The sequence below is a fragment of the Parasteatoda tepidariorum genome, chromosome 5 (genome assembly GCF_982258835.1).
Source record: "Parasteatoda tepidariorum strain Cologne lab strain chromosome 5, Ptep-v5.0, whole genome shotgun sequence".
Lineage (NCBI taxonomy): Eukaryota > Metazoa > Arthropoda > Arachnida > Araneae > Theridiidae > Parasteatoda > Parasteatoda tepidariorum.
Genome location: NC_141759.1, coordinates 106,762,306 through 106,775,222, shown reverse-complemented (window position 1 = coordinate 106,775,222; position 12,917 = coordinate 106,762,306). Strand labels below are relative to the sequence as shown.

The 12,917-nt window shown below is 24.4% G+C and overlaps 1 protein-coding gene across 1 annotated transcript; it reads right to left on the bottom strand.

The window, feature by feature from the left end:
- Positions 1 to 1,303: 1,303 nt before the first annotated feature.
- Positions 1,304 to 11,187, bottom strand: LOC122272357 (guanine nucleotide exchange factor subunit Rich-like). Its single transcript, XM_087164710.1, has 6 exons — positions 11,131 to 11,187; positions 10,078 to 10,273; positions 5,014 to 5,093; positions 3,938 to 4,045; positions 3,001 to 3,143; positions 1,304 to 1,395 (listed from the first exon to the last, which is right to left on the bottom strand). The coding sequence occupies exons 3-6, from the start codon at positions 5,073 to 5,075 to the stop codon at positions 1,373 to 1,375; spliced, it is 336 nt and encodes a 111-aa protein (XP_087020836.1). The 5' UTR covers positions 5,076 to 5,093; positions 10,078 to 10,273; positions 11,131 to 11,187; the 3' UTR covers positions 1,304 to 1,372.
- Positions 11,188 to 12,917: the final 1,730 nt, after the last annotated feature.

Here is a 12,917-nt window from a genome sequence, read left to right as displayed (position 1 = left end):
ATAGAAAACATTTTAAATCCTAGGAGAAAAATACAGTTTAATAAAAATTAAAAACTTGAGTCGTACTTTGAGATAACTATAAGGATTAAAATGAGACCAATGTATAAGGTAATTTTACACACACTAAAATACTAAAGTATTCGATGATTAAGTGGTGATGATTAGTTAGATTTTCCATGAACTGGGAAATGAAAGGAACGACAATTCAAGCATACATTAAAGATCAAATTAATTTATTTTTCTATCAATTAATTTATTCCCTTTTAAACAAAAAACAAATATTTGTACAGTACAGAACCCGTTATCCGGAAATCAGAAAACCGGAAAACCAAAAAACCGGAACGAAATCCGATACATTTTCCCGCTATTTTTAAAAAAAATTTTTTTTTTTTCCTCATAAGATTTTAGGATTTTTCTTTCTTTTTTGAAAGATGTTTACCCTAGCATCATTTTAGAAATAATTATTAGTGTATTACTTCGTTTTTTCAAGATTATTTCCAAATATTTTTTTTTTTAGTTGGGTTTAACAATAAAAAAAACGACTTTTTGTAGCGATTCAGAAAACCGGAAAAATCAGTTATCCGGAATAGCGATGGTCCCGATCGTTCCGGATAATCGGTTCTCTACTGTACAAGGAAAAAAACTGTCACAGATTTGCATAATAATATCATTTCTATTCATTAGTTTAGAACTAGAAATAGCCTTTAATCTAATTTTCGAACAAGATATTCAAGTAAAATTGTTATAAGATTGTAATTCCTTTTATTCAAATAAAACAATTTAAGTCATAACAGGGAATATATTTTGTTTTTTCATGATCTTTTAATAAATAATAGATCTCGCGAAACCATCATATCAGTATAAAATGAAACTGGTTTATAGAAAAATCTGCTTTCTTTGCAACCACTACATGTCTATGACTGAAAAGTACCTCAGTATATGCTCTAATATTCTCAAAAATTTTCTATTTTATAGCACTGGCAATTCCTTTGGATATTGTTCTAATTTTTCTTTACTATATTGTCCTGCTTGTCATACAATAATTGACAGATTACAGGCAAAAAAACAATCGATATATTAAAAAAAAACTAGCAATAATATAATTTTACTCTTGCAAAAGATGAAAAGAAACAGCCATACAAAGGCTCACATTCTCACAAAAAAATTTATGAGAAAAGTTACAACAGTTATTTCAAATTTCAAAAGAAAAATCATTAATATGCTTAATAATAAATAAACTTAGCAATTAAAATACAAAACACTATCGATAGTGCAGATAATTAAAAAAAAAAATTAGGCATACTTTGTTTGCCCATAAGCAATGAGTCGAAACCTATGATTCACAGCTGTACAAGTAGCATTCTGAACATCATTAGCAAAGATTCCAAAAACTTACTGCAAGAAATACAAAATAGTTACAAAGAAAAAAAGACTTAAGACTCTTATCATAAATAATAATTGCTGGAAAAAATCTACTTAAAACCATATCATATTTTAAAAATAATTAGATAAAAAAAGCTTGATATTAATAACAAATTTAAAAACTCTCAAAATCCATATGGTTTTTCGCTCGTTTTTAGGTATTTCTACATAGTTTTTCTGATTTCAATATTTTTAATACAGTATTACTAAAACACACAAATTTTGAATATGAGTCATTTTTTAAGCGTTTAGTTCTAAACAATTCCACCGTTTCCGATTTTGCGACACTTACGATCGTTTTTTTCAACCATTTCCACATATTTTCTTTTTTCATCAAATTCCAATATTTTTAATTGACTTTATTATGACAAAAAAGTTTTTTAATTTGAATTAGCACTTTTGACGCACTTCATTAGAGACAATTTCCTCCTAAATCTGTCTTATTTTCTTATTGAATTCCATTATGTTTACCATGTTACGACAATATGCAAATTTCAGTTATTAATTTTTTACATGCTTGATTCTTAACAGTTCTATAGTAAATTACTGTCGTTTCTAATATTTTTTTATCTTTAAATTTCCAATGTCTTCAATACAATCTTATTAAAAAAAGGATTTCAAACTTGATTCAACACATTTTAAATGCACTTCTTACACAACGATTTCATCGTAAATACGAATATTTTTTTATCGTTTTTGAACGATTCAACATAATTTTTTAAATTTTGAGGTTACTACAACACAAAAATTTTTTTAATTTGAGTTATTTCTTTTTGATATGCTTGATTCACCTCGACTACATCATAAAAATCTAAGTTGCTCGTTGATAATTTTTTCAGTAGGTTATATAATGTTTTTTTAGCCATTACCATTTGTTTGTTGAAACACATGGTAATGGCTAAAAAAAAAAATTCTAAAAATTTTAATTTAAGCAAACTTCAAATTTGAGTTATCCCTTTTTGACGAGCACAGTTTTCAACAACTCTATTGTACATTCACGCCATATTCTGTAGTTATACTTGTTCCACATAGCTTTTTTAATGCTGATGCTTTTAATACAATGACAAGTGACTATTATGACACGTGAATTTGGAATTTGAGGTATCACTTTTAATCATTCGGTTTATAACAATTGCGTCATAAATCCACATTGATTTCTGAGCATGCTTTTATTGTTGTTTAACCATTTTCATATAATTTTTCTAACTCAAATATTATTAGTTATTAGTTAATTTTATTACAACACGAAAATTTTAAAAACTCATGTCGTTTTTTAAGGATCTCCAGGATCCTATTTTAAATTGTTTTCTTCTTTTTGGGTGGTTGTACTTTATCTCTCTTTCATAAATTTCTACTAAAGGTTTTTTTTCAACCTTTTTACTCTTTAAAAGAGCACAGGACCTCACTTATGCTTCTTTATCTCTCTAATTTTTCTTTGGACAACCACCGATTTGTTTAGCTTATATAAGTTAACCGACTAAAATTCAGTGTATATTGAGCACAAGGTAATGAATAAATATGCTTTGCACATTGAAAGAATCTTTTGAATTTTAATTCTTGTTACAAAGAAAAAATTACCTCTAGATTGCAGCTGATCTAAGCGAAATGAGATATTGCATAAAATTAGAGTGTAATCCTCATCTAATTTGGCATCCCATCTTAACCGCCAAATATGATCATCTAGAGTGGTAACCATAAGCTCATCTCGAATACACACAAGTCTAAAAGAATACAAGACAAATTTTCTTTAAAAAGCCACAAAAAAAGCAATTGGTTAAAAAAAATTGTTTTTAAATTATACAGCTAAATAATTTTTCTATTTTAAATTCAATCAATATAAAATATTTTTGTGTTGGAAAGCTATTTCATGAAATTTGTTTTCATTAATTAAATTATATAACGTGAAAAAAATATTTAGATTAGGGGAGTACAACCTTTATTGAAAGGCCACAGTAAAACACCATTTGGTTTATAGTATCAGTTTATAGGTTAATGAAAAAAAAATTAATTTTCTCTTTAGAAAAATAGTTCTATTCCTTTAAGTCTAAATGAATTTCTGCATCTTTGATTTTTAAATAAATTCTAGAACTGCAAGTGTTTTGGCAACAGAACATTTTTTAAATTAAAAAAAGAAGTGTTTAAATTTTAGACATTTGAATTAGCATTTCTACATATTGGAATTTTAAAGCTATAATTTTTTATCTCCTTCTTAAAAAACCCGTTATCAGTTAGAAAAAACAATTAGCATTTTTTCTTATACAAGTTATTTAGTTTTGAAACTAGTATATAGAGAATCATCTTTCAATTGCAAAATGGCAAGGCTTTCAACAAAGACCAAAACAAAGTACTTGTTTTGTGTTAAAAGTAAAAAGTGTAGTAAAAAACTGAAAATTTCTGTCAATAGTACAATTAGAATGCCTTACTGAGACTATTCTAAGTAACTAATGAGGATGATCTCGATTCACTGTCGACAAATGCACGAAAGCATAAAATGATATTTCCAAAAAATATTAACCTGCATATTAATGAGTCAAGGCATAAATTGTTCACAAGTTCTAGTGAAAGAGGTGGCACTTTTTCTTTCAAAAACAGCTCATCGCTTTCTCTACGTAATCCAGAGACCCTATAAAAAATAACATGAAGAATGTTAAATGCAAAATATAACAATACTACAGTTTTTACCAAAATAAAAACATTGAAGTTTATTTGAAAAAATACATAATAAACAAAGAATAAAATTAAATGGATTTATTCAACAGTATTTAAAATTAACTAATTGATAACCAAACATATACAACCATACAAAAATACTTAAAATTGTTACTATTAAGAGAGAAACTTCTACAAAATAAAAACTTCATTTCCTTATTATTTTATTTCCTCATTATTTTATATCCTTACCATTTTACTTCCTTACTATTTTCTTCCTTATTATTTTATTTCTTTAAATTCTAATATTCTTGCATTTTAGAATAAAATTTAGAATACTGACATCTTTTAACCATGCCGAATTTGAGGTATACTGTAATTTTTTAAATTTCTGTGATTTTTACTGTAATTTATTTTGCTATATTAGATTTGGTGGATTAATTTTAGTTTTTAAAGAAATCATATCAGAAGTCTTAATTTATAAATCAAAGTAAATTTATAAGGGAATAAGTGACATTTCTAAATTGATTTAAAAATCAGTAATTTAATTATTTCAAATCATTTTATTACAAAAATTGGAAATCCTCATATTACTCAATTAAAATGTTTTTCTATGTGAGGTACAACATTTGAAAAACTTTTTACCTGTAGACTCTAAACTAACTTAGTTTGATTTACAGTCAGTTTGCTTTTCTGTGTTAAGAACTGTTTTCCTTGAATATAATTCAATAAAACTGAACTTGGCAAGAAACTTTTTACGAATTACATAGTGCAAATTTGCCCAAGTCACCAATACGTAAAAATGAAATTATGTTGCACTTTTTCAATAAATTTTCATTTATTTTAATTATTGTTTTGCAAATATCTAACTAAATAAATATTAATAATTGATAACAAAATATTGTACAAAAGCATTAAAGGGAAATAAAAGAAATATATTACTTGCTATCCAACTGCTCATATAGAAATTTCAAAGAATCATCAATATCAACTCGATAAAACATCAGATAGTTGAGGCTAGTCTGAAAAAGAATAAGCAGTTAGTAATATTAAACATTAACTACTAAAAAAACAACAGAGATGTTTTTTATAACCAACATAAGGTGACACACAAGTGTGTTGCAAAGAAATTTGAGCTGTGTTATAAAAATTATTGAAATTTCATATTATAATTCACCAGTTTACTATGATTTTCATAAAACTTTATGAAATAAACTTTCTGATAACATCTAAAATGTTTAAGAATTTATTACATAAAAATGTTACCGTTGTAAAACTGGTAGAGTTCTCTCTAGGAATAAAAAAGGCAGGATGCTTCCTCATAGAAAAGGGCATTTTGAGTTTGCAAAGGGTACTAAATTATCATACAGATTTATCAAAATGAGACGGAAAAAAAAAACTTTATCAAATCTACAATATATAATATATATAAATTAATAATATAATATATATAATTAATAATATAATGTATATAATTAATAATATAATATATATAAATTAATAATAGCTGCACATAAATGTTTTTCAAAAGAAGTGAACTGAAATTATTTATTGATAGACATGAAAGCTATAATTTAAAATCTATAAATGAGATCTATAATTTAAACAGAAAATTATGAGAAAACTAAAAAAAGTGTACTTATTTTTTAAAAATATAACTTTAATATTTAAAATCACTTAAAAAATTTACAAAAAAAAGAAAAACTTAATTTAAAAATTTAACTAGTTGAGAACAGTCCTAACAAAATAAATATTTGTATAAATACAAATTTTACCATTGTGTAATTATTATTTAAACAGTGAATTACTTTTTTAAAAAATGTTTTGCAAAGGCAGGACAAGCCGCCGTTTGAAAAACACGTAGGAAGAACTCTGAAACTCGTACAGTTAATACAGGTAATCTTTAAAAAATGAGGCTGAGAGGTATTTAGATATTTATCAATTATTCATGAATCAACTATTACCAACTGTTCATGAAAATTATTTCAATACAATAATAATCATCAGTTAATTTTTTTTAATTGCCAATTTCTTTGAATTAAGTGAATAGTATAGTTAAATATGGATAAAAGAATTAACAATTTCAATGAATGTACTTAATTTTGTTATCCTTTTAATATTCTATCTGATTTATTACATTATAATGACATATTTTTTAAAATGCTAACTTAAAATTTCATTGTGAAAAAATTTACTTTAAGTTTGAATTAACCTTAATTTAAACTAAGAAACTAATTAATTTAAGTTAAACTAATTTAACTTAAATTTAATTAACTTAAATTTAGTTAGAATTAACTTAAATTTACTTAAAGGTGGATACACTAAATCAGAAGGAAACTCCAGGATAAAACTAGAAATAAGTATCTAAGCTTTATAAGCTGCTGAGAGCATTTTTAGAAGAAATGAATGAGTTGGAAGTAATCAGTAAAATCTCAGTTCAAAGTGAAATTGAGTAAATTCTTCTTTCAATAATTCTTCAAAAAATTAAGATCTGTATGAAAATATTTAAGAAATATGAGTGGATCAAATAAAGTTATTATCGTATAGAAAAAAAGTCTTGAAATTCCATTACTTAATTGAGTTACATTGCGGCAGATATGATATCCAAGCTCAAAATTATAATTTAATCATTTTAAGAGTCTTCAGATATCAGTAATCCTTCAGTAACAACCAATTTTATTTAAATACTCTTCTGCTTAAGAGTCATATAATTTACAGTTTTGCTGATATGACATTACTTCTGATGTCATTTTCTGATATAAGTAAGAACAATTTTTACACTTTTACAGAAATTAGTTAATATCTGTGGCTACATTATTTTCGCATTTCCTTTTCAACTTTCTGAATTTCAACTATTGTGTCAAAGATTCAAACATTTTTTTTGTATCATTAATGTTTTCGCAAATTTTTACCATGAAAACATTCTATCTCCAAATTATTTGAATACTAAAAAAAATAATTTGAGTTTTTAAAAGAACTAAACATGATTCAGATTTAAAACTTAATCTAAAATTAGAACAGAAATCATTTTATATGATATGAAATTATGAATACTTTGCTAAGAACAAGTCTGAATAGTTTAGAGATCAATTTTATTTGTTAAGTACTGAACAAGTAAAGTTGAAGACCGTTTTATGGTACTGACACCTTAAAAAAAACCAGTTTCAATTTTTAATATTCCATCATACCAATGTATATTTAAAATTTGTAACAACCATAATTAACTAATTTGAAAGTAATGTTTCAATGATTTTGTAATGACTAAGACAGGTTTCAACCAGTATCAAGAAAACACACACACTACCCTTTAAAAAAGTAATATATATTAAAAAATATTTAATAATAAAATAAATTAATATAGCATATTTAAAAAAAAAATTTTTTTAAAAAAAATGTGAACTTTTTTTAAGCGTGCTGATTATTGAATAGTTTAGAGGTTAAAGTGTACAACCTAGTTTAGCGACAAATTTTGTTCTTGCAAATAAAATCAATTTTTACACTATTACAGAAACTATCCTAATATGTTGGTATAATATGGACATTATTTTGGTAAGTCGTATTTTCTTTTCAACTTTCTGAATTTTAACATTTGTTTCTAAGATTCAAACCTTTTTTTTTTTTCTTTTTTTGTATCATTCATGTTTTCGCTATTTTTTACCATGAATAGACCAACTGATTCCACCTTCAATGAAAGTGAGTACTAGAAAAATTTCTAAAGATTCTAGTTTTTTAAAAGAACTAAAAATAATTCAGACTTAAAACATAATTTAAAATCAGAAGAGGTATCAGTGACTTTGATGTAAAATTACGAAGAAAAAAAATTTAAAAAAGAGATAAAAGGAAAAGGAAATAAAATAAAAATAATTCATGCTTACTTTCCAAAACATGAGATTCGTAATTAAACTAAACTACATTTTATACAATCACAGAAAGAAAAATATTTGAGGAAAGTGATAAAAGCAACAAGTTTAAGAAGAGTTCATATGTAAAGACACTAAATAGGTGCCAAAAAATTTACAAAAACTAATAAATTCATATCCAAATTTGTCAGACAGTTTCAGAAGGAGGGCTCGCAACTAAGTTAAAGTGAAGAATTAATCAAACAAAAATATTGCTTTATAATTAAAACAGGATTTTAGAAGAAAAGAAAACAAGAAAGAAAGGACAAAGAAAAATCAGGAAAAATATGGAGTAATAATAATAATAAATAAATAAATACAATAAAAAATAAATACAATAAAAAATAAATAAACTAAAACAGGATAACTTTTGGTACTGTATACATGTACCAGATAAGTTTTAAAAAGAGCAAACGACAAAATATAAACTTGCTGTGCTCAAGTCAATCAAAAAATGGAAACGAGTTGAAACTTTAACATTAACTTATTTCTATTTATATTCTATTTATATTCGATTTATATTATTCTTTATTACTAATATTCTCAACACTTACATCGTTAGTATCAGAGTCTCACTCTTATGAAACTACTGTGAATAAAATTCTATGTATATAAAAAACGCATTTCAAAACATCTATGCATACCTAACAACTTAAGAAGTTTTAAAAAAAGAAATTTTAAATTGATGATAAATTTTTAAATTTTGGGGGTATTTAAATTCTTAGAAATATTAATAAGCAAGCATTTGAAATTCAAGATAGATATAAATTTATTTTGTATTCTATGGATCACTTATCGTTTCATTGAATTTTGAAAGAGGTTATTTTCCATGTTTGTTGGAAGGGTTTCCCTAGCTTGGGTTTGAAAATATAAAGTTCCTTTTTTGCTTAAATTTACATCGTAGACAATTATGGGTTTTCCCAGCTATGTAGAAACATCAAGACAGTATGAACGTATTTGCAGATTTTGGTTACTCGTGAAGTATGTAGAAAGAAAAATATATTTATTTCATGATAAAATAAGTATTTGTTGGAAAAAAATTCTGCAGCTGTGGATTTAAGAGATAAGCCTTAAATTCACAGAAATTAAGATTATTTTTCCTCTTTAAAACACAGTTGTACTAAGAAATTCCAATTTTGAACTTTTTTTTATTTTAAACTTTTATTTTTTCATTAATATTAAAGTTTTTCTGAAGTTTGTAAATATTCTTACATATTACTGAGACATGTACATGATATTCAAAGTGATATAAACATTGCTGAAAGAGCTAGCTTCAAGAGCTGAGAGAAAACTTCTGAAAAAATATGTAGCACCACCAATATGAGTTTATTTTTAAGTAAAGAAAATTAAAATAACAAGTATTACAGTGCAGATAGGGGGGAAAAAAGGAAAGCTTCGAATAACTTTTGATCAAATGACCAGATTTACATGTTATGGGACTCAATCAAAATGATTCATGAGTAAAATTTTTTATCATGATTTTTTTAAAAATAGAAAAATTATAACTGTAAAGTGTGCGAACTTTTTTTATCTTAAAGAATTTAATTTTCAAAGAAAAAACACAAAATTTGACCAAAATCAATTCAACTGTTTCTGATAACTCAAACTTTAAATATAGATTTTTTTAATAAAATTCTTAGGAATTATTCAACCGATTGTATTAAAATTTTGTATTTTGCTATTACATTCTTTAAAAGAATGCAAAATTTTACATATTTGACTTTTGACAATTTACATGACAAATTACAATTTTTTGACAAATTACATTATTCATTTACATAAAGCTTCATTATATTCAACATATGTATTATGAAGTAATTTGACAGAATAATGACTGTTGCAGTCAGTTCAAAGCATATTTAATTTAATGAATTTTCTTATTCCAAACTGCCTGTAACTTATAAATAAAATTTTTTTACAAATAACACTTTTTTAACATTAATGAAATTACAGAATGAAGGATTACAGAAAGAAATTCATGATAAACAGAACTCATTAAGACTTTTTTTTATCATATGCTCATTAAAAAAAATTAAAAGTTTTACATTTCATTAAAATAAGAAATAAACTTGTTAAATGTTATATCTAAATACAAAATAAATCTTACTTATCAGTAGCAGTCTTTTTCACTTTTTCAAATTGTGTTTAATAGAGTCAAGCTTCTTCACAGAAGATGGTTCTTGTTTTCCAGTTCAAAGTCAAAGTCCAGTCAAAGTCCAGTTCAAAGTTTTCCAGTCAACATACAAAACTTAAAAAACACTAAGGCGCAAGTAAACTTCCTGTTCCTTCTCCGTATAGTATGCCTAAAAATATTTTGATTTCAAATTATTTATTTACATTGTTGATACATATTTTACAAAAAATTAAGCCAAGCAAACTGAATTATTTGTTCTAAAAAATACCAAAAAATTATATTTAAACACAGGAATTGAAATTATAATCACATAAAAATTCAAAAAACATACTCTGCTTTTAGTTTGGTTGGATTTAACTACACTTAATAAATATTACTTAATCTACAAAAGGTACACTACTTTGATTAAATTTATTTTAATATAGTAGTGAACTTACTTACATAAGACATAATAATTAAGTATGTTATGTTCATAAAAAGTCAAATTGTAATTTTCATTAAAAATGCTAAAATTTCCGATTAACATTAATACTCAACTTGGCTAATTGTATAGCTACACACCAATTATTGTATATGAATTTAAAGTTCAATACAAACTGAGAATCTAAGAATGAAATTACCTCATATTCTATCAAGTTCTTGGATAGTTTTTTAATTCTTGTGGAAATTGGTAGAGAGTGAGAAAGTCATATAGAGTTATAAATTATTAAAAAAAAATAAAATAATAATTAAAAAAAACAATGAAAAGGAATTTAAAAATTTTTGGAGAAAAATTTCATTACATTTTGAACACAAATGTAACCAACATTTATTTTAAACAAAACTAATAGGAATATTTATTTACAACTGATAAATTACACAAATCAGTTGAATACTTATCAATTTTTCAGAAAGATATATTTATAAGTACTGCAACATAGTAAATTAATTTTTTTGCTATGTTTTGTCCACATGAAGAAAATTATAATTATAATGAAATTATATAAGTTTCGTATTTAGAATAAGTAAATGGTAATTCATACTTACAAATTTTAAGAACAAGAGAAGAACTGGAGGCATACATCGAATACATCAATACCTATTTAAATAGAAGGATTATAACACTAAAAAATGAACAAATTAAATTGATAAATATAGAAAAGGGAAGCAATTCATAGTGACTAAAACAACATAATCACTGGAAATGTGATTCATGAAGTTATCTAAATTTATTATCATCAAATGAGTTAAATTTATTGTAGTTTTAAGTTGTTGTAGTGTTCGGTAGGTAATAACATATGGATTAGTATTTCCATCCAATCAGTCTCTTGCATGTTTAATATTATTCTCCAGTTAAATTGAATGTTTAATTAATTACAATATACATTATTTACATTAAAACAACATATTTTTAAAAATTTATTAAAAAATAACCAATTTTTATTTAGGAAATAATTCTGCTAAATGTTAATAATCCACATTTGGCAACTTTTATCCATCTTTTTTGCAAATTACAGTTGTTTGCAATATTTTATTGCAATATCAAACTCTTCAAATGATTGCAATTATATCAATTTATTTACTAAATCAACAATTGAAAAATTATTATAAATTAACTTTATTCTCAATTTATTCACAAAACATCAATTTTCATAAATTAATACTGAATAAATTATTACTACTAGCAATAAACTTTAAGTAGTAATAATCTACAAATAATAAACATAATTTTAGTGATAATTAAGTTACTTTCCTTTTCATTAGTCATAGGTACAAGATGCTTAAAAAATTTATGTTTAGTAGAACTGCAATATAACAATAATCTTTCCACATACTAGTATCAATTAAAAAACAGCTGTAAATTCAAATGTAAAAAAAAAAACCAAAGCCTTATTTTTACTTTATAAAACTGTAAATATAGGAAATTATTAAAAATTTCAAAGTTTATTTATAATTCTATTTTCTATTAAACTTTATTGGTCAATTTAGAAAAATTGATGTCTGGTTTGAAGAAATAGAAAATAATGTTTCATGGCATAAATGATTGTTGGCGCCCGGCTACGGAAGCTTTGCAGAGAAGAATGATTTATTCATAGAATTAAAAATATGTCCGTAATACGAGGCATCCGTTTTGTCCATAACATGAAATGCCAACTTGCTCCGGACAGTGGATAAATAGTTTCGAGTCTGTTTATGTAAGCTTTTTGGTATACTAATAAATTCGATTTATAGGGTTTTTACATACCGTCTCAAAAATTCTTTTTTTAAAAAAAATTTAAAGAACTACATACATATATGGAACGTTTCGAGTGAAATTAGATCTTTGATTTAATAGAAAATAGTTAATGCTTAATTTATCTTAGCAATAAAAATGTAAATAATTTATGAAATCAAATCTATTTTTCGTGATTCAGCCCCCTCATAAATTAAAGCTATCAGATAGCTGTTTTTATTTATTTATTTATTTATCTTTTTCTTTTCTTTGAAGATAATTGAAATTTTACTATTTTTCAAGATTTTTAAAGAATAATTCTTAAACACGCAACTGGAAAAATTTTGGAGGTAAAACGTACTGTTTAATTATTGATAATACTTTCGAAATTATTTCCATAATTTTTAAATCTCTATGAAAAAAAAATATTAAAAAAAATAATAAAAAAAAAGCTTTATTTCGCATGAGAAGGAAGATGGACGGTAAGTTGTCTTTTTAAGGCAAAGTGTGACTGAAAATTTCGTTAAGCTAAATTTTATTAAGAAAAAACTGAATTACAAAAAACGACAGTCGCATTCTTAAAAGTAACTGCATCAATTAAATAAGAAAAAAAATTTATATT

Bases quoted from the DNA above. Each gene is read 5' to 3' on its own strand.
- LOC122272357 (XM_087164710.1), bottom strand. From the start codon at position 5,075: ATGTTTTATCGAGTTGATATTGATGATTCTTTGAAATTTCTATATGAG. The intron at 3,144-3,937 runs GTTAATATTTTT...GTATTCTTTTAG, and splicing joins CTTGACTCATTAATATGCAG to ACTTGTGTGTATTCGAGATG. The intron at 1,396-3,000 runs GTAATTTTTTCT...TATTTCTTGCAG, and splicing joins AGATCAGCTGCAATCTAGAG to TAAGTTTTTGGAATCTTTGC.